The 25,577-nt window shown below is 36.7% G+C and overlaps 1 protein-coding gene and 1 pseudogene across 2 annotated transcripts in view; one reads left to right on the forward strand and one right to left on the reverse strand.

Annotated features, from left to right (window-relative positions):
* Nucleotides 1-1,623: 1,623 nt before the first annotated feature.
* The window catches only part of WDR70 (WD repeat domain 70), a 300,741-nt gene continuing 276,787 nt past the window's right edge, over nt 1,624-25,577 (reverse strand). The window contains exons 16-18 of the mRNA XM_079145747.1: nt 24,960-25,076; nt 22,858-23,020; nt 1,624-1,826 (exon numbers count right to left, since the gene is read on the reverse strand). Coding sequence (XP_079001873.1) covers nt 1,739-1,826; nt 22,858-23,020; nt 24,960-25,076 — 368 coding nt within the window. The 3' untranslated portion in view covers nt 1,624-1,738. The remainder of the gene's footprint in view (nt 1,827-22,857; nt 23,021-24,959; nt 25,077-25,577) is intronic.
* LOC306664767 (growth arrest-specific protein 7-like) lies at nt 20,259-21,559 on the forward strand (annotated as a pseudogene). Its single transcript has one exon. The product of its transcript is annotated as a growth arrest-specific protein 7-like (transcript).

Genomic DNA, 25,577 nt, shown 5'->3' on the forward strand with positions numbered 1-25,577 from the left:
GGGGAGAATTAAATCAGCTAATTCAAGAACCTGGGATAGCACTCATCATACAGCGGGAACTCAGCAGATGTTAGTCTTTTTTTTTTTTTTTTTTTTGGTGAAGGGAGGGTACCAGGGCATTTAACCACTGAGCCACATCCCCAGCCCTTTTTATGCTTTATTTTGAGACAAGGTCTCACTAAGTTGCTGAGGATGGCTTTGAACTCATGATCCTCCTGCCTTAGCCTCCCAAGTCAATGGGATTACAGGTATACACTACCATGCCCAGCAGTACTTTCTCTTATTACCTATCAGCTAAGTCACAAGGGAAGGGGAATGGATGAAGATGGGAGTGAGAGGGAAAGAAAGACAAAAAACACTGTATGCAAAGTCTTTAAGGCTCTATTTGTAGAAAAATATCATTGCCACCCCAGAAACCATAGCGAAAAGAGAGCTGTGTATTAGTTAGTGACTGATAAAGATGGCAGAGCAGGGCTGTGAGTGAAGCTTGTAGAAGCAGGAGCTTTCTGACATGCTTTCTGGATCATCATTCACTTCTGGAACTACTTAATTCACTAGAACAAATGAGAGCAGGAGGGTGAAAGGCAAGTACTGAGAACCTAAATGGTCCAGAGGGAACTCCTTATCATGCAAGAGTGACCCCTGTCTTTGTGAGATTAGTCCATAGAATTTTATTCTACTGGCCCATTATTACTTTGAACAAATTGCCAACTTGTATTTTTGTTTTCTAGTCATAAAAGGATCTTTTAGGATGATTTTTAATGTCACCTATTCACATAGTCATTACTTTTACCAAGCATTTCTTTTATATATATATATATATATATATATATATATTATTTATACATGGTGCTGAGAATCAAACCCAGTGTCTCACTCATGCTACGCAAGCACTCTACCACTGAGCCACAACCCCAGACCCTACCAAGCATTTCTATACCTATTTGATGTAATACTAATGAAAATCAGGCAAAGTCATATTATTAGCCCTGTTTTAAAACATCAAATATTTAGTGTGTATTAATTATGTTCCAAGTACTGTACTAAATGCTGTATAAGAAATGTCTTATTTAATCCTTTTGACAAACCTGCAAGGTAAGAACTGCTATCATGAGGCCAGAAGACAGAGGTTAATAATTCTCCCAAGGTGAGCCAGACAGTGAAGAGCAGAGTCAGGACTTGAACCCACACTGGTCTGACTTCAGAGCCTGCTCTTCTGACCAGCCACTACATTCTACTGTGGAAAGATAATCAGACACACATTCTTCTTTCCTAGTATGGCAAAGCTTTGGTTTGAACTTGGCCTAATTATTTACAGTCATGTAAACAACTGTCGTGACATTATACAGAAATATTAAACTTTTTGATCTCTATTTCCATGGTATGTTCCTAAAATTGCTCCAGACAGATGTACATCTCAATGTACATTTTCTCCTCTAAGGTTATAAGAATCCATATAGGCCACTGATTACTGAATGAAGTCTTCAAATACCTAAAGTACTTGGTAATAGGCTAACAATCTGTTTCTGATTTACCTGTAATACACTTTAATAGTGGTAGGTAAAGTACAATTGAAGAATGACTATCAATCTTTTGAATGGCTCAATGGTGGGAAGGACAAAATCTATTCATAAAAATGCATTTTTTATTCCATAAGCATTAAAGAAAAAAAAAAAAACAAAACAAAACACTGTTCCACATCCCCCCACCCATGCAAATGGTTCTCAAATAAGATTCTTCAAATTTTACGTTTTTTCCATTCTGGTTCATTCTTTGCTTCCTCATCATCGGATTCAACTTGGGCAAACATGGTTTTGGGTTGAGTCCTAAAAAAAAACAGTTTAAAAAGAAGAGGAAAAAATGAGTCAGCAAGTGTTTATTATATTAGACTTTGCTTCTTTCATCAAGTGGGAATAAAATTGGGGAAATGATTACATCTCAATTATTAAATATAAATTGCTAAATTTCTGGCAAAGAAAAGGATAACGGACATTTAATTATGTTCAGGAAAAGAGCCAAAGATTCTGCTGAAGGTTTTTCCTTTGTGACAGACTATGTACACTGTCTTTTCCTTAAGTAAAATGAAAATGCACCTAATTCAGTGGAAGCTCACACAACATAAACCTCCACCTCCAACCCAGCAAGCTGGAAGGATGAAGAAGAGCCACCAAGTGAAAATATACTAATTTTTATGTATAGCTCTCTGGGTTGATCTAGGCATAAGTATTCCAAATACATGTGATTATAGCACATGCTAAGAGGAGTTTCTGAGTTAGCAGTTTTCTTATCTTATGAGTTTAAAATAATAACTAACCTACAGATAGTAATTTGATCCAGTAAAAGTAAAAAAAAAAAAAAAAAAACTAATTAACATCCCTTTCACTCCCATATCAAGACCAATGCATGGAAATACCAGGCATTATAGGATACATCAATGAACATGGCTGTAATGTTGCCACTATAATATCATTGCTATAATACTGCTACAGTACATCAAGCAATCTGCATGAGAAACCTCTATGCTTTTTAAACATACCTGGTTCAATGGCATTCCTTTTTACACTATTCACACAGAAAATAATTCCAAGAAAATGTCAAATGGTTATAATGTATGCTCCTATAATATACGCTACTACTGATTTCCTGCTAAAAACAGCTCTATTACATTGTGAAAAAGCATTACAGCATAATATCTGAAGATTATATGACATATTTTGGCTTGCGTCTTCATTTTGAGTTCAATGCATTATATCATGGTAATCCCAGAAAGGTAAAGATAATAGTAACAACAATAATTCCTTTTATCTGGCAAGTGAAAGCAGGGTTAAAACTTTACATTATCTCTGACTGTTTATTATCCTGGGGAAAAAGAATAAACCATCCACAACTCATAATGATGTTGTCTGACATGAGTCATGCTTTAGAATTCTTCATGCATAAGTTGTTCACAATTCTGTCTCTCCAGTTACCTCACACACCTACCCAGAGCCCAAGCTGTCCCCACACCAAATCCAGTTGGTTACAGTTCTTGTTGTCACTTCAAGACACTGTTATGACATCCTCACACAGGTCATACCTCTAACATTTCACGAAGCAGCTGCAGAGTTTCATAGGCCCTGGGTTGCTGAATTACTAGAAAGCAAGATCCCTGGCTTTTGAATGTGCTATAACAAAGCAACTGGTGTTTCTTACAAATTTTATCTCGTGGCAAAGATGTTGACCATTAAGTTATAGACCAATCTGAATGGGAACAAAACCTTGAATTCAATATTTGTTGTGTAAGGGAAATAAAAGGAACATGGCCGTCCAAAGATATCTGGCAACATTTCATAAGACATTATTAGCTCACCAGTGTTAGCCATAATGTGATGTAAGTACTAAGTTGCAATGCTGCTTTGGGATATAAAAAAAGAAACTGAATGGCAGATCACAGGAAGAAAATCTAGAGGTTGAAAAGGATATTTCATTTATGGGGTTACATTTTATATGCAAAGTCAAATCCTGACATCTAGCTTTCAAGTTGCTAATGCCCTCTTTTTCAAATTGTCATAATTAAGGCATAAACCCAAGTTCGATATTTCCCAATGCTTTATTACCATTTGTTCTTCCTTTCTGTACGTTAGGTAGAGAACTATTGATCATGGGAAGTAGGCTCCTATCAACTCACTGTTTTGGCAAAACTGTACATTCACATGCAATGAATGAAGCTGGATCTTTACCTTATACCATTACCTCAAAATGGATCAAAGACCTAAGCATAAAAACGAAAACTACAGAACTCTTAGAAGAAAACATAGAGAAAAAACTTGGATTTGGCAATGATTTCTTAAATATGACACCAAAAGCACAGATGGTATAAGAAAAAAAAATAGATAAAGTAAAATATATCAAAATTTCAAAAATTCTGTGAATCAAAGAACACAATCAGCAGAGTGAAAAAGCGACCTATGTAATGGTAGAAAATATTTGCAAATCATGTACTTAATAAGGAAATAATATCCAGAATACATAAGGAACTTGTACCAATAACACCCTCATTTAAAAAATGGGCAAAGAACATGAATAGACAGACATTTCTTCCATAGATATAAAAATGGCCAACAAGTATATGAAAAAATGCCCAATATCACTAATCATTAAGGAAATACAGAACTAAACAATAATAAGACATCTTATACTCATTAGAATGGCTATTATCAAAAGTATGGCCAGGAAATGAAGAAACCAATATCACTGCATATTGTTAATGGGAATATAAAATGGTACAGCAACTATGGAAAACAGTATGGAGATTCCTCAAAAAATTAAAAATAGAATTACCATGTAATCCAGCCATTTCACTTCCATGTATATACTCAAAAGAATTCAAAGTACAATCTTTTTCTTAAAGTTTCTTTTTTTAACATTTATTTTATTTATATATATTTTTTATGTGGTGCTGAGGATCGAATCCCATGCCTCACACATGCTAGGCAAGCACTCTACCAATGACCTACAATCACAGTCCCTCAAAGCACAAATTTGAAGAGATATTTGCACCCCCATGTTCATGTCAGCATTATTCACAAGAGCCAAAGAGTGGAAGCAACCTGAGTATTCATTGCTGCATGAATGGGCAAGAAAATATGTTGCATATATAAATGGAATATTATTCATTTTGAAAAGGGAATTCTAAAATGCTGCAACATGATGAACCCTGAGGACATTTTGCTAAGTGAAATAAGCCAGTCACAAAAAGACAAATACTGTATCATTTCACTTACATGTGATACCTGCAGTAGTCAGACTCATAGAAATAGAAAATGGTGTTTGCCAGCAGCTGGGCAGAAGGGGGAAAAGGAGAGTTTCTGCTTACTGGATAGAGTTTTAGTTTTGCAGGATGAAAACTTTTGGAGACTGGCTGCATAATAATATGAATATATTTAATGCTACTGAGCTGCACACTCAAAAATAATTGAGATGATAAATTTTGTTATGTGTATTTTACCAAAATTGGATTTTTTTTTTAATTAAAAAAAAAATAGCAAACTAGGCTCTTGGGCTTAGAAGTAAGGAAGAATGAACCCTATTCCTGGGACACAAAGGAGGCATCATGGAGAGAGCCTTTGTCTCGGACCTGGAGTGTGCCTAGGGCTGTACATCTCAAACCACTAGGGACCAGAGCCAGTGTTTGTTTTCTTACTTCCAATCCCTTGCATACACATATTACATTTACTTCTAGGAAAATATAATTAAAAGACTACAAATCCAAATTTTTATTAGATTCCACACATGTCAAACTGCTATAAAATTTCCTAAGTGCTTACATTCCTTCCTCAGCACAGGTTGGTAGACCACAGTGGGTATTCTATGAAGGGCTCCATCCCTCCCCTAAATTGGGAGAGGACAGAGAACACAGGGCTCAGAAACAAGGCTGTGGCAAGACTCTGTCTTCTTAACATGAAGACATTACAGACTTCCTCAACCGTGGGAAAATATTTCTCTCTCTGGAGATGTTGGTTCCACATGAAGTCACTAAAGACTGTAGAGAGTAAAGTTTGTGGTTACAAGTTTGGGGTTAAATCTTGTTAGGCATGGGTAGGTCTACAGAAATAATTTTCTTGCATCCCAAACCATCCTGCTCTCAAAACCCACAATTCAAGGGCTGGGGATATAGCTCACTGGTAGAGTGGTTACTGAGGATGCATGAAGCCCCAGGTTCAGTCCCCGGAACTGCAAAAATAAGTAAGTAAGTAAATAAATAAATTCTTTAGTATAATTGAGACCCTCTAATAAGAGCTATAAGTCGCTGCTAAATAAAGACTTAGTTCTTTAAAAAAGATTATTCAACTTTAGCACATTGACTATATCTGTCTAGCCTAACAAGTGCCAGTGTTTTATAGGAGCACAATGAGAAAATCTTAGCTATAAGCCTTCTTGTAGCTATTCTTTCTTCTCAGCAATTTTTATCATTGATTTTATTTCCAGAGTTATTCTTTTTTTTTTTGGTGGTGCCAGGGAGTGAACCCAGGGCCTTGTGCATGCAAGGCAAGTACTCTACCAACTGAGCCATATCCCCAGCCTCCAGGGTTATTCTTTTGAGAAAGCTGGGAAGCTCACACATGATAAAGATTTTAAAAATTGAATTTGGGACTATCTGGGCCATTTTGAATGAATTTGTTTAGTCGCTACTTTATGAACACAATGAGAAACAGAGATGATTAGGTAATCACTAGCAAAGTTAAAAATAAAATCAGATTTCTTTTCTGGGGAATGGCCTATTGTGCCCTTAGCATGGAAAACTCCTACAAAAATAAATCAACAACGTCAAGCAAAGGTAAAATGACATAGGCAAAAAGATAAAATAGGCTATTCTAGAAATTCCTGATATTAAAGTCAACAGGAAACAAACAACAACAACAAACCCTCTAAGTCTATAAATAACATCATCACTGGCCACAAAACATGCTTGAAATGGAATCTGTACTCTGATATTAACACAGACGCTATTAAGTGCTTCTACAAGAAAGAGCAGAACAAACCAAACCAAATGGACAATGAAGATAGAGCAGTAACTCAGAAGACACATACATGCACGCATACAGTGCAAGATACATCCCACCACTTCAAGAAAGCATTTCCACCGTTCCTTATCTTTTATATTCACCCAAATAAAAGCCTATATAGGGACTGACTTAGAGGAAATGGAGATAAGGGAAACATTTCATTCAGCAAAATGTATAATCACTGTGGGTGCCCAATAGGCTAATGGGAGTACGTAAGCCTCACTGAAGAACCAGCAAAGTATCCAGCTTACTGAAGTCAGCTTCATCCAGACGGTTTCTTTTACTGGTTTAGGCACATACTTACCCATTTTTAATACTTACCCAGTGTTAATTTAAAACCTAAACTTACAGAGGACTGTTGTAAAAATTGTGTTTTCCAATTTAATTAATTTATTTGGGGAATAGTAAACATTTTTCATTTGACTACCTATGTCAATTTGTTTATTAGAGTTACCAAGGAGAGTAGGTTAGGTTTCAATATAGTTGTTTTACCTCCAGTAAACTCTCATTTGCTAATAGTAAATATGATTGCACAAGGCAAAGATAGACACTTAAACAAATGTCTTTCTCAAATTTACAAATTCTTACTAGCCAATACTTTGTGATGATTGATTTTTCCCTTGATATTTAAAAGAATAAATAAGCTGGTTCTCAAGGTTATTGTACAAAGTGAGTCTTTTCCAGCAACTGTGTGCTATAGAAAAATGACAGAAACTCCGTCCCACCCTCATTGTTTCCATCCAAGGGAATTTTATGTCAAGTAGCTAGCAGTGAGTAAAAATTCCCCCTGCAATCTTCTAAAAGGGATTTTTTCGGGTGCATCGTTTACAGGAGGGATCCAAAGTGTCAGGAGGACTGTCTTTTCTCCTGTGACTAAGCTCTAACCTTAGGCCTTCTGCACTCCTTCTCTAGCACTCAAGCCAGAGTGAAGTCATCGAAATGTTTTCAGCTGCAATGGAAAGTCCACAGGTCACATTCTTTTTAATTATGGGTGTTCTTCTAATATGATTCATTCAAGAAGCATAAAGTGAGCTCCTGGATAACAGAACGAGTAAGAGGGGAAATCACTTGTATTATTTAATCATCAGTATGTGAGTGTAAACCACAAGCTTTTTTGGCTCAGGGCCCATTGTTTATTATGAAGGAAAACCTCAAAGCCAAAGTCAATTATAGCCATGACTTGACAATCTGACACACTTGTTAACCCTGAAAGAATGAATACAGCCCAGATGAACTCTGACCCAGTCATCACAATTGCAGAATTATTAAGATTAAATAAAAGGCTTGACCAAAATATTTCACTTGAAATGGTTCCTTTTGTCTGTGAAGAGCTAATCAAAGATTTTTTTTTTTTATATTAGGGACACATAAGAAGAAGAAAATTAACAAGATGTTTCCAGATAAAGATTTTTCTATTTTATTTAGGAAATGAATTAATATTAACATAATGTTTTGGAAAATAAACAAACCCATCTCAGACTCAATTTGGGCTTACTAATGATGCTATGTATGAGAGTTTGAAAAGGGACATATATGAAATCTGTAGGAATGGCAGGAGCAGAAAAAACAAAAGGGAAAGGAAAAGAAAAAGAGAGAGAACCCCATAAAATCACCATTACCTATCCTATCATCAAGTGGGTAAATGCATTAGAATAATAAAACCTCTGAAGAACATACAGACTAGAGACAGGCCAGGTATCATTAAAGCCCTGTCCAGGTTCCTATTTATAAAATCATAACTGTATGCCACAATTTTTATTCAAAACATACATGAAAGTCAGGCACTGGTATAACCCTATCCTCTTACTTCATGGATAAGGAAAACAGCCTCAGTAAAGGTAAAAGACTCACCAGGTAGTGGCAGAGCTGGAACTCAACCCAGGACTTGTGACTCTTGGTCTAATGTTCCCTCTGCTAGGCCAAGCTAGCTCACACAATTATCTTTTCAGCTATCTCTCAATTTTTTTCTAAAAAGTACTACTAGCTGCATTGTAATGAGAAAGAGTACAGTGTAATAATTAAAAATCACAGACTTGACTCTGAAGTCAGACTCCCTGTACTCAAACCCCAATTCTGTCATCTGCTACCTGTGGGGCTTTGGTAAAGTTAAAAGCCTCAGTGTCTTTATCTATAAAATGAGAACAATAATATCACTTACCTGATACAGTTGTTGTGAGAATTATATGTATGTGTATGTATATATAAATATGCATATATGGATGAATAAATAAATAAAATTTTAAAACAAGCCTGGCATAATATAATAGATATACTTCCAAAAAGTTGTATGCAGGAAACATTTAGTAAAATAATTCATATGTTAAACACAACATAGCAACTTGTTGCTATTCAAAAAAAAAATCCTGGGGCAAATTCTTTTGTGGTAAAAATAATTCACTATGAAGTTCTATAATTAAAACAATCTAATCTGTAAGTGTGAATTTTCTTAAGGAGGAATTATTTGTGGTTCGTTTTATGTAGCTACATTTGTATTATTACCAAATGTTAGTGTGCAAAATGATCATTTGAGGCACTTCTCAAAATGTAGATTCCCAGCCCCAATTCCATGACATCTGAATTCGTCTGGGCTGAAGCCTAGAAATCAAAATTTTATCTTCTCTCCCTCAATAAACACACACGCCCAACTAGGATGCAGGCAATTCACAAAGCCACTCTTAGAAACATTGGCCTCTACACAGGAATATGGTAGACAGTGACTAGTCACCTAAATATAACTCGAGGGGGAAAAAAAAGTTATTTTTCTCTCTCTGAGTATGTCTGTCTTCCTGACACAAATAATACATAAACCTTCACTCAGTCACAAAGTTACCTTTTTAAATGTTGCTACTAACTTAACATGTTTTTAAATGGATCCTTTATAGATGGGAATGATATTTTAATACATATACAACCACATACACAAGCACATATCTTGTATCAGACAAGACATGTACACCAAAAATTAAACTGACTGAACCAGCAATAATGGAAGCTTATCTGGCAGGCAAAGTGGCCATGGTTGACAGAGCTGTCAGACTGGCAGACTGCTGGCCAGGCTCCAGGCTCTCACACACATCCATCCCTGTCTGACGTGAAAGCTAATAGCATTCTGGATCCACATCCTGCCCACTACTCCCCAGCCAGCTCCTTTCCCCTCCCTTCAACAGCATCTTTTAAACAAGAAACTGTAACTGAATCTGCCCATGTGTGGCTGAGCAGAGTCCTCTGTGATCCTGCTGTGTTTGAAAACTTTCTTGGCTATATCATTGCTAATGTAGGAATGAAGCTTAGACATTCAACTGATACATGTAAAGTGTTTAAAGACTCTTGATTATCATCACTGGAGAATACAGATGAGTATATATCATTAGTAGTCAGGCAGATTTGTAGAATGTCTAATAGTTTTTCTGTATGAAAGCAAGATACAGTAAATAAATCTTTATTTCATCACTGACAGAAGTCAATTGCAGTGAAGAAAAACAACCACACACACATTCTCAATTACAGTGACCTTTATGAAAAGATCCCTTTAAATATTAGCTTCCCTTCAAACACTTTGCCACTTGGCAATAAACAGCATGCTCTAGCAGGTGAACACAGGAGAAAGAGAACTGTGATCCTGGTTAACAAATTATATGCTACAGACAGTGCCATGAACTTAGTTAGTATGCAGTAAATGTAAGGTGATGAAATTGGGTGGAAGGAAAGAGATGGGAGCAAGGTGCAATGGGAGAAAGGTGTACACCAAGTGGGAACAGAGTCTCTGCAAGGCACACTAGATCAGGGATCAAAAGAACTGGTAGTTCTAGTTTTAGCCACTGTTAACGGCCGATCTCTAAGCTGTACTCTCCTCATAATTAAGGTGCACATAAGACAATACTTGTTTTACCCTCCTGGCAAAGCTACTATTAATTCAACACATTATCCAATTATAAATATAAATCACCTACAGAGTGGAAAATATCTTTAGGCAAAAAGTCATCAGTAAACAAAAACCAACTTCAATTAATTCTATTTAAATAAAGCTGAAAATCTGGATGAATGACTATCCAAGAAAATATTACCAAGCAGCTCTAGAAGAGTTAGAAACTCCAAAAAGACTACTTGCCATGAGGGAATGGGAAAGAAAGAAAGAAATTAAGGAATGTATGTATCTCATGCTCCACTTCACAGAAGCACCAGTCTTTGGTAGTTTCAGAGGTGAATTAAATCAAGTCTTTTCAAAATAGGTAAGTTTCAAAACAGTCTGAGTGCATATACAGAAAAGAAAGAAAGAAAAAAAAAAAAAAACCCACAAAACTTCCAGAAAGACAGCCTAACACCCAACAAAAATAAACAACCACCATGTAAGAGTCAGATCAAAGATGCCAGGATGGTCTGGTATCAGGAAATACAGTAATATAATTATTCATATTCATAGAGCAAGATAGGAAAATCATCTGGTCACCTCATCAGCAGAGAGAAAGGATTCAGTAAAAGTCAGCCTCTACTTTGGATGTACATGCCTCTGACCTTTGAAGGGTGTTTTCTCTGCATGGGATGCTCTTCCCCAGGGTATCTGCATGATTCAATTCCTCATTTCACTCAGGCCAAAGATCACTTTAGAAGAGGTTCGACACTGACTACCATATCTAAAATAGCACCATTCCTCCACCACCCACCCCTATTATTTTGTGTTCCTTATCCCTATCTTAGTTTTCTTCTTAGCACTTACTATGTCTAACATTTATGGATTTGTATATTGAATGTCTCTATCAGAATATAAACTCTATAATAACAGCTACCTCCCCACATCCTAGAACAATATCTGACACAAAGTAGGTCTTTAGTAAATCTGAGTTGAATAAATAAAATAGAGATGAATTATTCTTAAACTCTTGTATGTATGTTTTCAAAAGTCACCATGTTTTATGGAGATATACCATTAAATTGAACAATATAAAACTGCTATTTAACTTTTTTTGCTTATAAAAATAAAAATTTCATATGGTTTCATCCAACAGAATTTTATCTATTAAAGTTCAAAGTGAAAAAAGAATGTGTACTATCATTGATATAATTTACTATTATTCTGGTGGCAGACAATGCAATTAGATAAGAAAAAAATTCCAGGTATAAAAATTGTAAAGGAGAAGATAAACTTATCATTATTTGCCTATGACATAATTTTATACCTGTAAACCCCAGAAAATTGGATAAAAATTACTTAAAACAATAGAAAAATGCAATAAAACAGCTGGATACAAAACAAATATATATATAAGACAAAATATACAAAACAGCAAGATATAAAACAAATAAATATATTACACATATATGTAGCCACATGGTGTTTCCATGTACAAAGAAGTTATAAATTCAGCAGAAGAAAAGATTCTTTTTAAAGAAGCATAAAAAAGAAAAAATAAGCAGAAATAAAAGGAATATGAAAGATCTATATGAATAAAACATAAAATATTACTGAGGGATAGTGACATGACTAAATATAAAGATATCTTCTGTGGTTGGTTTGAAAGAATCACTATTATAGAATTCTATCTAAATTAATATATACATGTAACTCAATTCTACTAAAAATACAACCAATAATTCAGGGGAAGAGAGGATGCTAGGTAATTAGAATAAAGTCATGCAGATCTGCAAGAGTAGATAGAATGTTCTGATAAGATAAATAATGAGAGCAAGGGCTGAGGTCGTTGCTCAGTGGTAAAACGCCTATCTAGCATGCGTGAGGCACTGGGTTTGATCCTCAGCACCACATAAAAATAAATAAAATAAAGGTATTGTGTCCATCGACAACTAAAAAATAAAAAGAGCAGGCAGTCCTACAATAATGAAGACTATTTGATACTAATACTTGAATTAACAGAACAGAGAACCTAGAAACTGACTAAAACTCATACAAAAATTGTGGGGCTGGGGTTTGGCTCAGTGGTAGAGCACTTGCCTCGTATGTGAGGCACTGAGTTCGATCCCCAGCACCATATAAAAGTAAATAAATGAAATAAAGGTATTGTGTCCATCTACAACTAAAAAAAAATATTTTGAAAATACATTGTATATAACAAAAGGGTCATTTCAATTCAATGAGGAAATTTATATTATCTAGTAGTAAGTGTTATAAGAACTGGCTAACCAACTAGAAAAAATTAAATTGGAATTCTACCATGGAACAGTAAAAAATGGTTCCACGAGCTGGGCGGGGTAGTGCACGACTACAATCCCAGTGACTCATGAGGCTGAGGCAGGAGGATCATGAGTTCAAAGCCAGCCTCAGCAACTAAGTGGGACCTTAAGCAACTCAGCAAGTTGATATTAATTTCAGTGTTATTTATGAAACCTAAAGACTAAAAACAATGTAATTGTCCTTCAAGAGGACATTGGTTCAGAAAAGTATACTATATTCATACAGTGAAATAAATGAAGAAAGTATAAAGAATGAGCTAGATATGCATGAATGGATCCAACCTGCTCTCCAGATGTTCACCAAGTAAAAAACAAACACCAAAAGCCAACTTGAAAAACATACTATACACCTGTTTTTTCACACAACAAATGTATCTATATACATACCTGCACATTTGTACAGGAACTCTCTCTGGGAGAATAAACAAGAATTTTCGTGGTTAGTATCTCTAAGTAGAAGAATGAACTGGTGGATAAGTGAAAGGATGGTTTTCAGATTTCCATTGTCTAACCTAAAAAAGTCTAAGTACTGCTAGATTTTTTTTTCTTTTCTGTATGAATACACTGCTTAAAAACTCAGGCCTGAAAACTATATGCTAAATTGAAATTGAACTTTTATCAAAGTTATTTGTTGTCAGATGTAAGAACAATAACCTGGAAATTATAAGTCCACGTTCTGAGATGGTTGCAGCAAGCACTTGCCATGGGGTTCTAAAGGTCACCTTCCTAGTGTTTCGTTTTCATTGATAGTAAATTAGGTTTTCTACACTTTTCTTTGATTTACATATTGCTAATATCCACTGATAATCAGCAAACAGTATTTTTACAATAATTGTAGTAGAGACATCTCAATGATTTATTTTGGGTGTTTATATACACATGTATTTGCAGCAGTTAGCCATCAAAATTATGCTCACCACGTTTAACAAATTTAATCTGATGGCTTTCTCGTCTTTCTTCAATTAAGCTTTGGTGTATTTCTAAACAAGATTTTTAAAGTACAAAGGACCCCTTTATTGTAATTGAAAATAACCACTTCATTACAAACAGAAGTGTTAACATGGACATAATCTATAAGCTTATCTGACTGCCAATGATGTGCTGATATATATTAGCTAATACATAAAATTCTATACAAGTAAAGTATAAATGTAAACTATTTAGTTAGCCAGCCTTGATATGACCCTCTTAGCTTTTGTAATATTATCCAACTCACTGTTCAGAGATATTCCATCTGTACTGTGCAGTTATTAGTACACACTGTGAACAACCATCACTGAAAGTGCATAGTAAAGCCTGTTCTGCCACAGCACATACAGCAAGGACATAAGCTCCCTCCAGATCCCCCCAAATGTCTTCAGTTTTTATTCATTTATCTATTTATTTTTGGTGTGCTTTCTCTCACAGCAGCAGCAACTATCTATGAAACTCTGGAGAGCTGGCAGCATCTGGAAATGTCTTTTCCAACCCTAACTCCATCCATTACCAACAATCAACAGATGAGGGAGGATACTTTAGCTGCCATGCCTCTGACCAGGACAACCCTGACCACAGTCTCTGCGGTTATGCTGTAGGACTAAGCTGAAGCAGCTCTCCATGAGACTGGTTTTGACCCTGCAGCCTTGCTTCTTTCCTTGCATCTTTCCATCCTTCCATCTTTCCTGCTGGTTTTCTCTAGGAATATGCCCTCGTGAGTCCCCTTTACATGAATCGTTACCTCAAGATCTACTTCTAAGGAACCCAAGCAAAGACACTGTTTTTCTTTTATACAAAGTAGCTCCTAATGATCAGCAGATAGGGGATTGATACAATATGTATGTTGAATTGGTTCATAAGGAATTTTTCCTAACACCTTAATGTATTGAAAAAATGACCGGGGTCTAGTTTTCTCAAAATTAGAGAAAACTTAAGCAATATAAAAACATCAAAAAAAAAAAAAAAAAAAAAAACAAAAAACAAAAAAAAAAAAAAAACTTAAAATAAAAAAAAGTAAAGAAATTAGGGATAAAAGGAACTTACCTAAATATCATAATGACTATATATGACAAACCCAAAGCCAACATCACACTTAATAGGGAAAAACTGAAAGCATTTCCTGTAAAATCAGGAACTCTCCTCACTCCTAATCAATGTGGTGCTTGAAATTTTAGCCAGAGCAATTAGTCAAGAGAAAGAAATAAGATATAAATGGTAAAGGAAAAAATCAAATTATCACTGTTTGCAGATGATATGATCCTATGCTTAGAAGATCCAAAAAATCTTCACAAGAAGACTAGAACTGACAAATTCTAGTAGCAGAATACAAGATCAACATACAAAAATCAATAGCTTTAATATATACGAATAATGAATCTGCTGGAAAAAAATCAGGAAAACCATTCCATTCACAACAGTCTCAAAAAAAATTACATAGGAATAAATCTAACCAAGGAAGTAAAAGACATCTGCAATGAAAATTATAGAATGCTGAAAAAAGAAATTGAAGAAGACACAAGAAGATGGAAAGACCACCCATGTTCTTGGATAGGCAGAGAAATATTGTTAAAATGGCCATACTACCAAAAGTGATATAAAGATTCAATGTGATCCCCATCAAGATACCAGAGACATTCTTCACAGAACTAGGAAAAACAGTCTTAAAATTCACATAGGTGAATAGAAGACTCAGAATAGCCAAAGCAACATTAAATAATAAGAGCAATGCTGGAGTTGGGTGTGGTGGTGCTCACTTGTAATACTAGTGACTCAGGAGGCTAAGGCAGAAGGATCACAAGTTTGAGGCTAGCCTCAGCAACTTACAGGGCCCTAAGCATCTTAGCAAGGTCCTGTCTCAAAATGAAAAATAAAAAGAGCCAAGGATGTGGCTCAGTGATTAAGCGTCTCCAAGCTCAATCCCTGATACCAAAAAAAAAAAAAAAATTTCCTCACGTCTAATTATACTACAGAGCTATAGTAACAAAAACCACATGGCACTGGCATAAAAATGGACACTCAGACCAATGAAATAGACTCAGAGGCAAACCCACACAGATACAGTCATCTGATCCTTATCAAAGGAGTCAAAAACATGTTGGGAAAAACAAAACAAAACAAAACAAATGATACTGGGAAAATTGGATATATAGAAGAATAAAATTCTATCCCTATCTCTGACCCTGCACAAAAGTCAACTTAAAGTGGATCAAAGACCTAGCAATTAGATCTAAAACTCTGCAACTTCTAGAAGAAAATGCCAACACTCAAGTATATTGACCCAGGCATCCATTTCCTCAATAAGGCTCATAAAGCTCGGGAAACAAAACCAAGAGTTAACAAATGGATTGGCATGAAATTTAGAAGTCTCTGCATAGCAAAGGAAACAAATAAGAGCATGAAGAGAGCTACAGAATGAGAAAAAAAGCTTTGCCAGTTACTTGTATAATAAAGAATTAATATCCAGCATATACAAAGAACTCAAAAAATTTTCCACCAGAAAAACAAACAACACAATCAATCCATGGGCAAATTAAATAAACTAAATTAGTGAAGAAAAAAACATAAATATATTGAATAGGTTTAGCAATCAGGAAAATGCAAATCAAAACTACACAGAGATTATATCTCTCTCATTAAATGTCACTTATTAAGCATACAAAAAATAATAAACACTAGTGAGGATATGGGGGGAAATGGAATACTTAAATACACTGTTAGTGGGACTGTAAATTAGTATAACTCCTGTGGAGGTCGGTATGAAAATTCCTCAAAGACTAGTAATGGAATCACCATATGACTCAGCTAAACCACTTCTTGGTTCTTAACCAGAAGAAGTTTAAAGGTAGCATTCTATAGAGGTGTATGCATACCCATGCTTACAGCAGCAAAATTCACAATAGCCAAGTTATGGAACCAATCTAGGTAGCCTTTAACAAATGAATGGGTAAAGAGAATGTGGTATATATACACAATGGAGTTATACTTGGCCATAAAGAAGAACAAAATTATTTAATCTGCAGGAAAATGGATGGAACTGGTGAGCATCATACTGAGATAAACAGAACTCAGAAAGTCAAGGGTCATGTTTTCTTTCATATGTAGAAGCTGGAAAGGAAAAGAAGAAAAGGGACTTCAATAAGTGAGACCAGTAGAGAAAGGTAATGGGGAGAGAGAGGGGGAGAGTTAGAAAAGGAAGGATAGGGGAGGAACAGGGGAAATGAAACAGGCCAATTTATACTACGCGCATGTATGAAAATGTCACAATGAAATTCACTATTACATATAATTAAAATGCACCAATAAATTTTTTTTAAAAAAGAAAACCCTGACTATACCTCCAACAATACAAAATTATATACACACAAAGAATTCATTCATTATAGCATTGATAGTAATTACAAAATACAGGAAACAAACTAAATACCCATATACAAGGGAATGAATGGCTAAGTAAATTATGCTATACCCCCAGAGTAGAGTACTATAGTACTGTGAAAAGGAATGAGAACAAGCCCTATGAACAGATGTAGAGTGATTTTTCAGTCATACCACTAAATGAAAAAAAGCAAAGCCCCAAAGACTATATCAACTCATACATACATACATACATACATGTATATATATAATTTTATTTTTTTTAATTTATAATTTGTTCTAATTAGTTATACATGATAATAGAATACATTTATATACTTTGATATATCATACATAAATGGGGTATAATTTCTCCTTTTTCTGATTGTACCTGTTGTAGAATCACATCAGTCAGGCAGTCATATATGTACATAAGGTAATAATGTCTGTTTCATTCTACTATCCTTCCTATCCCCATATCCCCTCCCCTCCCATCACTCCCCTTTACCTAATCTAAAGTAACTATTCTTCCCTAGTGCTCTCCCTTTATGAATTAGCATCCAAGTATCAGAGAAAACATTGGGCCTTTGATTTTCTGGGATTGGATATTTCACTTAGCATGCTATTCTCCAGTTCCATTCATTTACCAGCAAATGCCATAATTTCATTCTTCTTAAGGCTGAGTAAAATTCTATTGTGTATATCTACCAAATTTTCTTTATCTATTCATCTGTTGAAGGGCACCTAGATTGGTTCCATAGTTTAGCTATTGTGAATTGAGCTACTATAAACATTGAAATGGCCGTGTCACTGTAGTATGCTGATTTTAAGCCCTTTGGGTCAATCATATATCAACAAAGATGGAGAATAAAAAAAAGAAGTTAAAGCCATAAACTGATAAATTCAAATTTCAAAAGTCAACAACAACAAAAAAAAGTTGACATATTTGTAAATACTGCTCCTGAAATTAATTTAAAATTAAACTTCATATTGAAATTTCAATGAAGAAACTTTTAGAGAACCAACTACTTAGTGAATAATCACAGATAAGCAATAATTTTATGAAAGTTTGATGTGGGCAGTATCTGTACTTTAAAAATATTGGCATTTTACTTCACAAATCTGTTCATATGTTATAATTATAATTTACTATCGATTTCAAATATCTTGGATAAAAAAAGTATTTATGATACAGTACCCTTCATATAAGAAAGAAGGGATATAAGAAAATACTCAAGTATCTGTTCAATTTTGTAGAAAAAAATACAGCAAAGATAAACCAGAAATGAAAGATTGGTTTACTAAAGGGGTGGGGGTTTGGGGTGGGGCCAAAGGAAGGGAAAACTAAGAATGTCAACAGGAGTGTGGGATGAAGAGAGAGAATTCTGAGTATATCTCATGCAAGTTTTTACTCCTAGCACTATAGTAATATTCCACATATCCCGCAAAATAAAAAAAAAAAATGTGGGGAAAACTGGAAAAAGGAATATAATACTAATGAATGAACTTAACTTCAATCCAAAGGAATAATGTAACACTGATGGGGTGGGGAAATAATCTAATCTAAGTAACTTTGGAAAACAGTATCTTGACTAAGTACTGCAAACCCAAAGACAAAAAGAACTGTACACAAATGCTGCAATATAATTAGGGAAAGTGTGTCTTCCAAAGGTATGGGTTAGCCTTTCTGAAATTACTTTACATGTACACAAGGACTGAACAAGAGCTGGTTTTCTTACTACTGAAGAAAGAAGTTATAAATATAGGTGGAGAATGGTTAATAAAACCCTGTGATCCAAGACTGAAATGAGGCTTCAGTTCAAACTCATGTTTTTAAAATATAAATACAGATAGATAATATAGAAATAGAGATGTAGTACGTGTGTAGGTTGGTATACACATGCACATCTCCAAGCTTTGCCAGCAGGACCTAGAAACGACGGCACTTGAGCAGCACTGAGCATGTCCAACACCCAACTCTTGGTTTCTGAACGCCATTCTCCAACAAAAGAAACTAGCGCTCTTTGGAGAAGTGGTTGATTCCAGGTTCGGGGGAAGAAAAAGAAAGATGAGCCTGGAATATTTTTTGGTGCCAGAAATTAGAGGAGCACTCAAAAAAGCAAGGGAGGGGGTGCTGTTGAAGGAAGAAAAGATGCATTCTGAAGGAGCTTCTGTTGGCCAAAGCTGGAACGATGTGAGCAGCAAACTAAATGACGGTATTAGATTTTAAACCATAAAGTAGGTATTTGAGAATTTCTATGAATATTTTTAAAAACTTGAAAAATAAACAAGTATGGGTAAGGGGACAACTCTTCCTTTTTTGATAAATTTCCACTTAACAGATATAGAAGAGAAGGAACAAGAGGGTGGGGCAGGAGGGTAGGGAGGGAAACTGGAAGGGAAGTTCCCTCCCTGGGGCCTATTTCCATTTCCTTCACTCTCCACTGGAGTTTATCCATCTGTGATCCAGGAGCCATCTTGGGACTGCAGCATGGCGGAGCCCATGGAAACTGAAACCCAGATTTGTGAGGTACTAGAAACCTTCAGGGACACTATAAATCTACAGGGTAGAAACTGTCCTACCTCAGATCCCCACGGCTAAATGGGAAGACACACAAACAAAATGAAAAAAAAAAAAAAAAAAAAAAAAAAGGGACTAAAGCACTCCAAATGAAAGAATGGACATTTTTTTAAGCTGTCTGTTTTATCTCAACTCCCTAGGGTCTCCCTCCCAGTGATGGGAACAAAGCCCTTAAAGCTGTTCCAGGAAACAGCCCCAAACAGAGAGTAAAAGGGTAAATTGAGCAAGATAGTGCTCAGACAGTTAAGATATATAGGATATAAGATTACCAGAAACTATTGACCAGAATCTATGCCCTGTTGTAAAACATTGTGAAACATGTTGTATGTTATCAGCAAACCCAAACCCCCTTTGGAATTTCCCGGCGGCTTTGTTCCCCTTTTCCCTTCCGTGTGCGACCCCTCCCGATGTGTGGTTTCTGCCTTTATAAACTTGTAAGATTTTCTGTTAGGGACTTGACTCCTCAACTCCTGCGTGAGTCACGAGTTGGGTCCCAGCGCGCTGGAATAAAAGCCTCTTGCAGTTTGCATCAAGTGACACCTCCTGCGGTTGATTGGGGTTGCCGTCGATCCGTGGGACAGAGTTAGGGTCTCCTTTTTGGGGGTCTTACACAAACAAACCAGGATGCTCCAATTATAGACTCCATTGACAAACCAGTAGAAGAAATGTCAGAGAAGGAGTTCAGAATTTACTTAGTAAAACTGCTTCACGACTTTAAGGAGAATATAAAGAATGAAATCAGAGCTATGTTTCAGGAGAAGGAAGATAACTTAAAGAAAGAGATAAAGATCCTGAGAAGAAATCTAGAAGAAATTTTTGAAATGAAGGAATCAATAAACCAAAATAAAAATTCAATGGAAAGTAGCACCAACAGAGGAGACCACTTGGAAGACAGAACTTCAGGCAATGAAGACAAAATATACAATTTTGAAAATAAAGGTGACCACACAGAGAAGATGATAAATTGCATGACGTTCCCTCATCCAGACACAATGTCTGAACAGCAGCTGCTGAAGCCAACTGAGTGGAGCTACTGTGACTACTTCTGGGCTGATAAGAAAGACTCCCAAGGCAATGGCACCGTGGCAGGATTCGAACTGCTGCTCCAAAAGCAACTGAAGGGCAAACAAATGTAGAAAGAAATGTCTGAATTCATCCGAGAGAGGATAAAGATTGAAGAAGAATATGTAGAGAACTTGGCTAAGCTCTCTCAGAACTTGTTGGCTGCACAGGAGGAAGGCTCCCTGGGAGAAGCATGGGCTCAGGTGAAGAAGAACCTGGCAGATGAAGCAGAAGTGCATCTCAAGTCCTTCGCCAAGCCTCACAGCAAGATAGAGAAGCCCCTAATGAACTTTCATGAGAACTTCAAGAAAGACATGAAAAAGGTGACCACCATATCGCTGACCTCTGCAAGCAACTCGCCAGCTGTATGTATCGGTGGAGAAAGCCCGGAAAGCCCTCATAGAGCGGCAGAGAGACCTGGAGATGAAGACACAGCAGCTGGAAATCAAGCTGAGCAACAAGATGGAGGAGGACATCAAGAAGGCACAGAGGAAGTCCACACAGGCTGGCGATGACCTCATGGACCTCTACAACCAGGCCCAGTCCAAGTGGTTTGAAGAGATGGTGACCACCACTTGGAGATGGAGAGACTGGAAGTGGAGAGGGTGGAGGTAATCCAGCAACATTTGTGCCAGTGCACACAGCTGTGGCACCAGATGGACATATTCGACCAAAGCACAGTTGAGCCTGTGGACCAACTGCTTCGAAAAGTGGACCTGGCCAAAGACAGAGAGCTGTAGATCAGAGAGCACAAAACAGGCAACATTCACCTTGTGGACATGGAGATCTAGACACGCCTGTGTGGCCCCAGGGGTCCTGCCCAGGAGAGGGGCTGGGTGTCCCCCGGAGAGGAGATGGTGTCAGTAAAGCTGCCCTCCCACTCACTCTCCTGTCCACTGAGAAGAGAGGAGAGAGCTGGCGATTTCAGAAGAGTGATCCGGATGGCCCAGCTGGGGGATCCAAATATTCTCAGGCCAAGAAGACAGACCTGCAACCCTGCCCTTGTCTCCAAGACTGAAGCCCCCAAACCCCGTGCTATACTTGTTGCATGAGAAGAATTCAACACCACTCATATGTTATTGTTTGCCAAAAGTGCATAGCTTCATTCCAATTATGAGAAAATACCAGCAAACCCAAACTAAGAGAAAGTCTACAAAATATCATTAAAATATCATTAAAAGCATTAAGGTCATGAATGGCAAAACTGTTACTGGAAGAAACTATGAAGAAATAACAACTCACTGCAACACGAGTTCCTGGAACAAAGAAAGAATATGAGTAGCAAAACTAGTGACCAAGTGAGGTGTGTAGATTGGTTAACAGTATTGTATCAGTATTGAGTTCATGGCTTTAATAATTAACTGAACTATGGTTGTATAAGGTGAAAAAATGAGAAGAATATTTATGATCTCTCTGTATTTGTTTTTAAACTCATCTAAAATAGTCCTAATAAAAAGCTCACATATTTAAAATCTGAAAATTCTACAATAGTTCCCTTCTTTAGTGTAAATACAACTGGTTTAGTAGTTTTAAGAACCCCTACACATTCACTCGCATATCCATGTTAAGCTATCCAAAAGAATCCAAGAGGCTGGATCTACTGTGCAGTTCTCCACGTACAAATTAGTATATGAATGACTCTCCTTTGCTTGCTTTTAATCCTCCTCCACTAAGATAATGTAGTGACTTTTTCCCACATAATAATTTGTACTATGCTATAGCTCTGACTAAACCGGTATAGTTTTAAAATTCACTATTTTAGAGTCTTTTTTTTTTTTTTTTAATTTTCAGGGGTGGTGGAGTGGTGGTACTGGGGGTCAAATCCAAGGCCTTGAGCATGCTAGTAAAGTACTCTACCCCTGAACTATATTATAGCCCTTAAGAGACTTAAGACATAAACAAATGCCTGGGCTTTAAGACTATGAGTTTCTGACCTATTTTTCATGCTCAAGTATGAAATAAGAAATGGGAGAAGTTAGAACTTGAAAATATCACTCTTATGTTCTTCCCAATTCATTAAACAACCATTTTTCTGTTTTCAATTAATTAATTAATTTTTAGGGCTGGGGATTGAACCCAGGGCCTCATGCATGCTTAGCACATGAGCTACACCCCAAGTCCCCAACATTCCTATTAAAAAAACTACTTTCTTACTTGGAATAAGCTGGAGAAACCCAATATGGGTTGTCTTCTGCTGCTTTGGCATGACGCAAAATGGCTTCCCTGGGATTACTGTCATCTGTCTTGTCCAGAGCGATGTTTTTCACAATGTAGGATGAAAGAGTGCCCCCATGGGTCCCAACTCGGCCACCACGACCTGTTTCAGAAGGGGAAAAAAATCAGAAACAAAACTAACATGACAACACATTGCTAACCCATGCATCTGCATTTACCTGAACACCATCTGAAACACTAACATGACAACACATTGCTAACCTGGGCCTCTGCATTTACCTGAACACAATCTCAAGAGCACTTGAGTATCATCCTTTCAGCATTCATGATAATCAGAACCAGAGAAAGAAATCATCAAACTGCAATTTTCCCATAATTTTTTTAAACAGGAAGAGACTTTAAAAGATTGTTACATCTTAGTACCTTAACTTACAGAATGATACCAGTAAAGAATTACATTTGCCTTGAATTATAATTTGCCTTAAAAAATTTTCTCCAGCACGAACACTAAAATTTTATAAATAATCAATATTCATTAGATGCTATTTTAATTTTAAACAAACTTATCTTAGGGCTTGCCATGTTTTCAAGTACTTTATAGGTAATTTCCTGGGCATTATTAGAGAAAAGCAAAACAGGTGGACATATGGATTAACATTATTTTAGGGTACTGTAATTGTTCTAGCAGATAGGAATCTCCTTAAGGGCAGGAATTTGTTCCTAACTGAATCTCTAACCACTAGCATGGTCCCTGGTACCCCCAAAATGTCTGACATTTTAGAAAGATATACACATGAAAAGTCAAATAACATTGAAAGATGAATTTCATAAATCAAGAAAAAACTAAAAAGAGACACAGAATAATTTGCTGTTGGAGAAGTTGGTGTGGCCATAACGATTAGAGCACTTAGAGAAAGTACAGCACTTGAGACTGGGGTGGTGCACAGGTCTTTCTGAAAGCAATGGATTCATTTCAGGGAGGCTCAGAAGGCAGGGAATGCCATTTTCAAAGAACAGAATGGGTGAAGCACAAAAATGTAGAGAGGGAAGTTCAAAGAGGGGCCAGAAGGGAACCAACAGTCTATCAAAAGGGCAGAATAGGAGAGAAGTGAGGTTTAAAGCTACAAAGATTATTAGAGTAAGACTATGGAGAACTCCGGCTCTCCGGAAATAGAAGTGTACAGCAGGAAGCTCATGAAAGTTTGGGGACAGTAGCAACATGAAAGTTAGAGGAGATGGAGATTAAAAGCTGTGTATAAGATGAATGGAGGTGGAGAAGGAATAGGGAGTGACTGGAGATAATGTGCCTACATAGAAGGTCTGCAATAATCAGAGCAAGAATGTTATTTAGAAACTTAAATTAGGACGAAAATGAAAAAAGTTAATAGAAAACATGAAAACATGTGAAATGTTTTCAGTGCTGAAAGGCCAATAGATGGAGGTCCAGAGCTCAGACTCAGATGAATGTACAAGTCAAAATGTGCAGACGTGGGAGCATAACACCAATGGAAATTGCACAGGTGATAGCACAAAATGGAATTCCAGTGAGGGTGTGTGCTGTACAATAGCCAATGCTGCTTCTCTTAATTCTGATACCAAACTCTACAGACTTTTACTCATCTTCAAGTGATATGGGCAGCTCCATTTTCTCAACACCGAACAGAATCATGGCCACTTTCTGCCTTTTATGAAACAATCCAGCCTAGATTCTGTTCAAAGTGCCCCATGTTGTATAGCAAGCCAGTATTAGAGGAATAGTTTTAACACCATGTTCCAAGGAGACCCACAATTCTACTGAGGTCACCCACAGGATTTAAGTTGGAGAATGGGCAGAAAGGGCCCCAGGCTTCCTCCCCACTTTAGCACAGTATCTCCATCTTTACCAATTCATACACTGCAATTCTGCATTAGATCTGTAGAGGAAATGTTCTGGCACGAAAAAGAAAATATTTGAAAACCACTATCCAGTAAAATCTCTCTGAAGGTAAGCAAACAGAACCAAAAGATCTTCCCATCTCTGCATCAATTACCTCACCCTGCCCCTCACCCCTTCTGCAGGATACTAGCTGGATCACAGTCACCTGGGCCTGCTACAGGAGGTTCAGGTTTGTGCGACTTTAGGGGGTCCAGTCTGTCCTTCTCCAGCTGTTTCCTGGTACTCCGTTGGCGGGGCTCGCGGAACATAGGCAAGGCATGAGCTGCAAGAAGTCACATTTGAAAAATTTCATTATAATAACAACTTTTCAACCAAAAACATAGCTAAAGCATGACTAACTGAAAGATGAAATGGAAATCATAATGACAGCCTTCATCTAATAATAAAAGACAGTCATACTGTAACCAATTAGCCAATTTTGTCTGATCCAGACTCATTGTTCACCTCTCCTGGCAGCTAATGGCACTCGGCAAACACCATCAAATTCTGTCACGGAAACACGGGTGAGGCTCCCTGTCTCCCAAACAATGGGTAGCAATTAAACTTAATTTCTTTGGTTTTGAAAAGAAACACTTAATGGGGACTGCCTCTTATTTTTCTCTTACAGGACCCAAATGTGAGTAACGCCAACAGCTTGCCTGTCAGCCCAGAAGTTTCCTCAGATGCCTCATAAACACTGGACTCACTTCACACGTTTCTGAAATGTGACCACCTCTCAGGAGGAGTTGACAACACTGAGTAACCGGAAGGGAGGAGCACTTAT

This window comes from Sciurus vulgaris (genome assembly GCF_902686455.1).
Source record: "Sciurus vulgaris genome assembly, chromosome: 6".
NCBI lineage: Eukaryota > Metazoa > Chordata > Mammalia > Rodentia > Sciuridae > Sciurus > Sciurus vulgaris.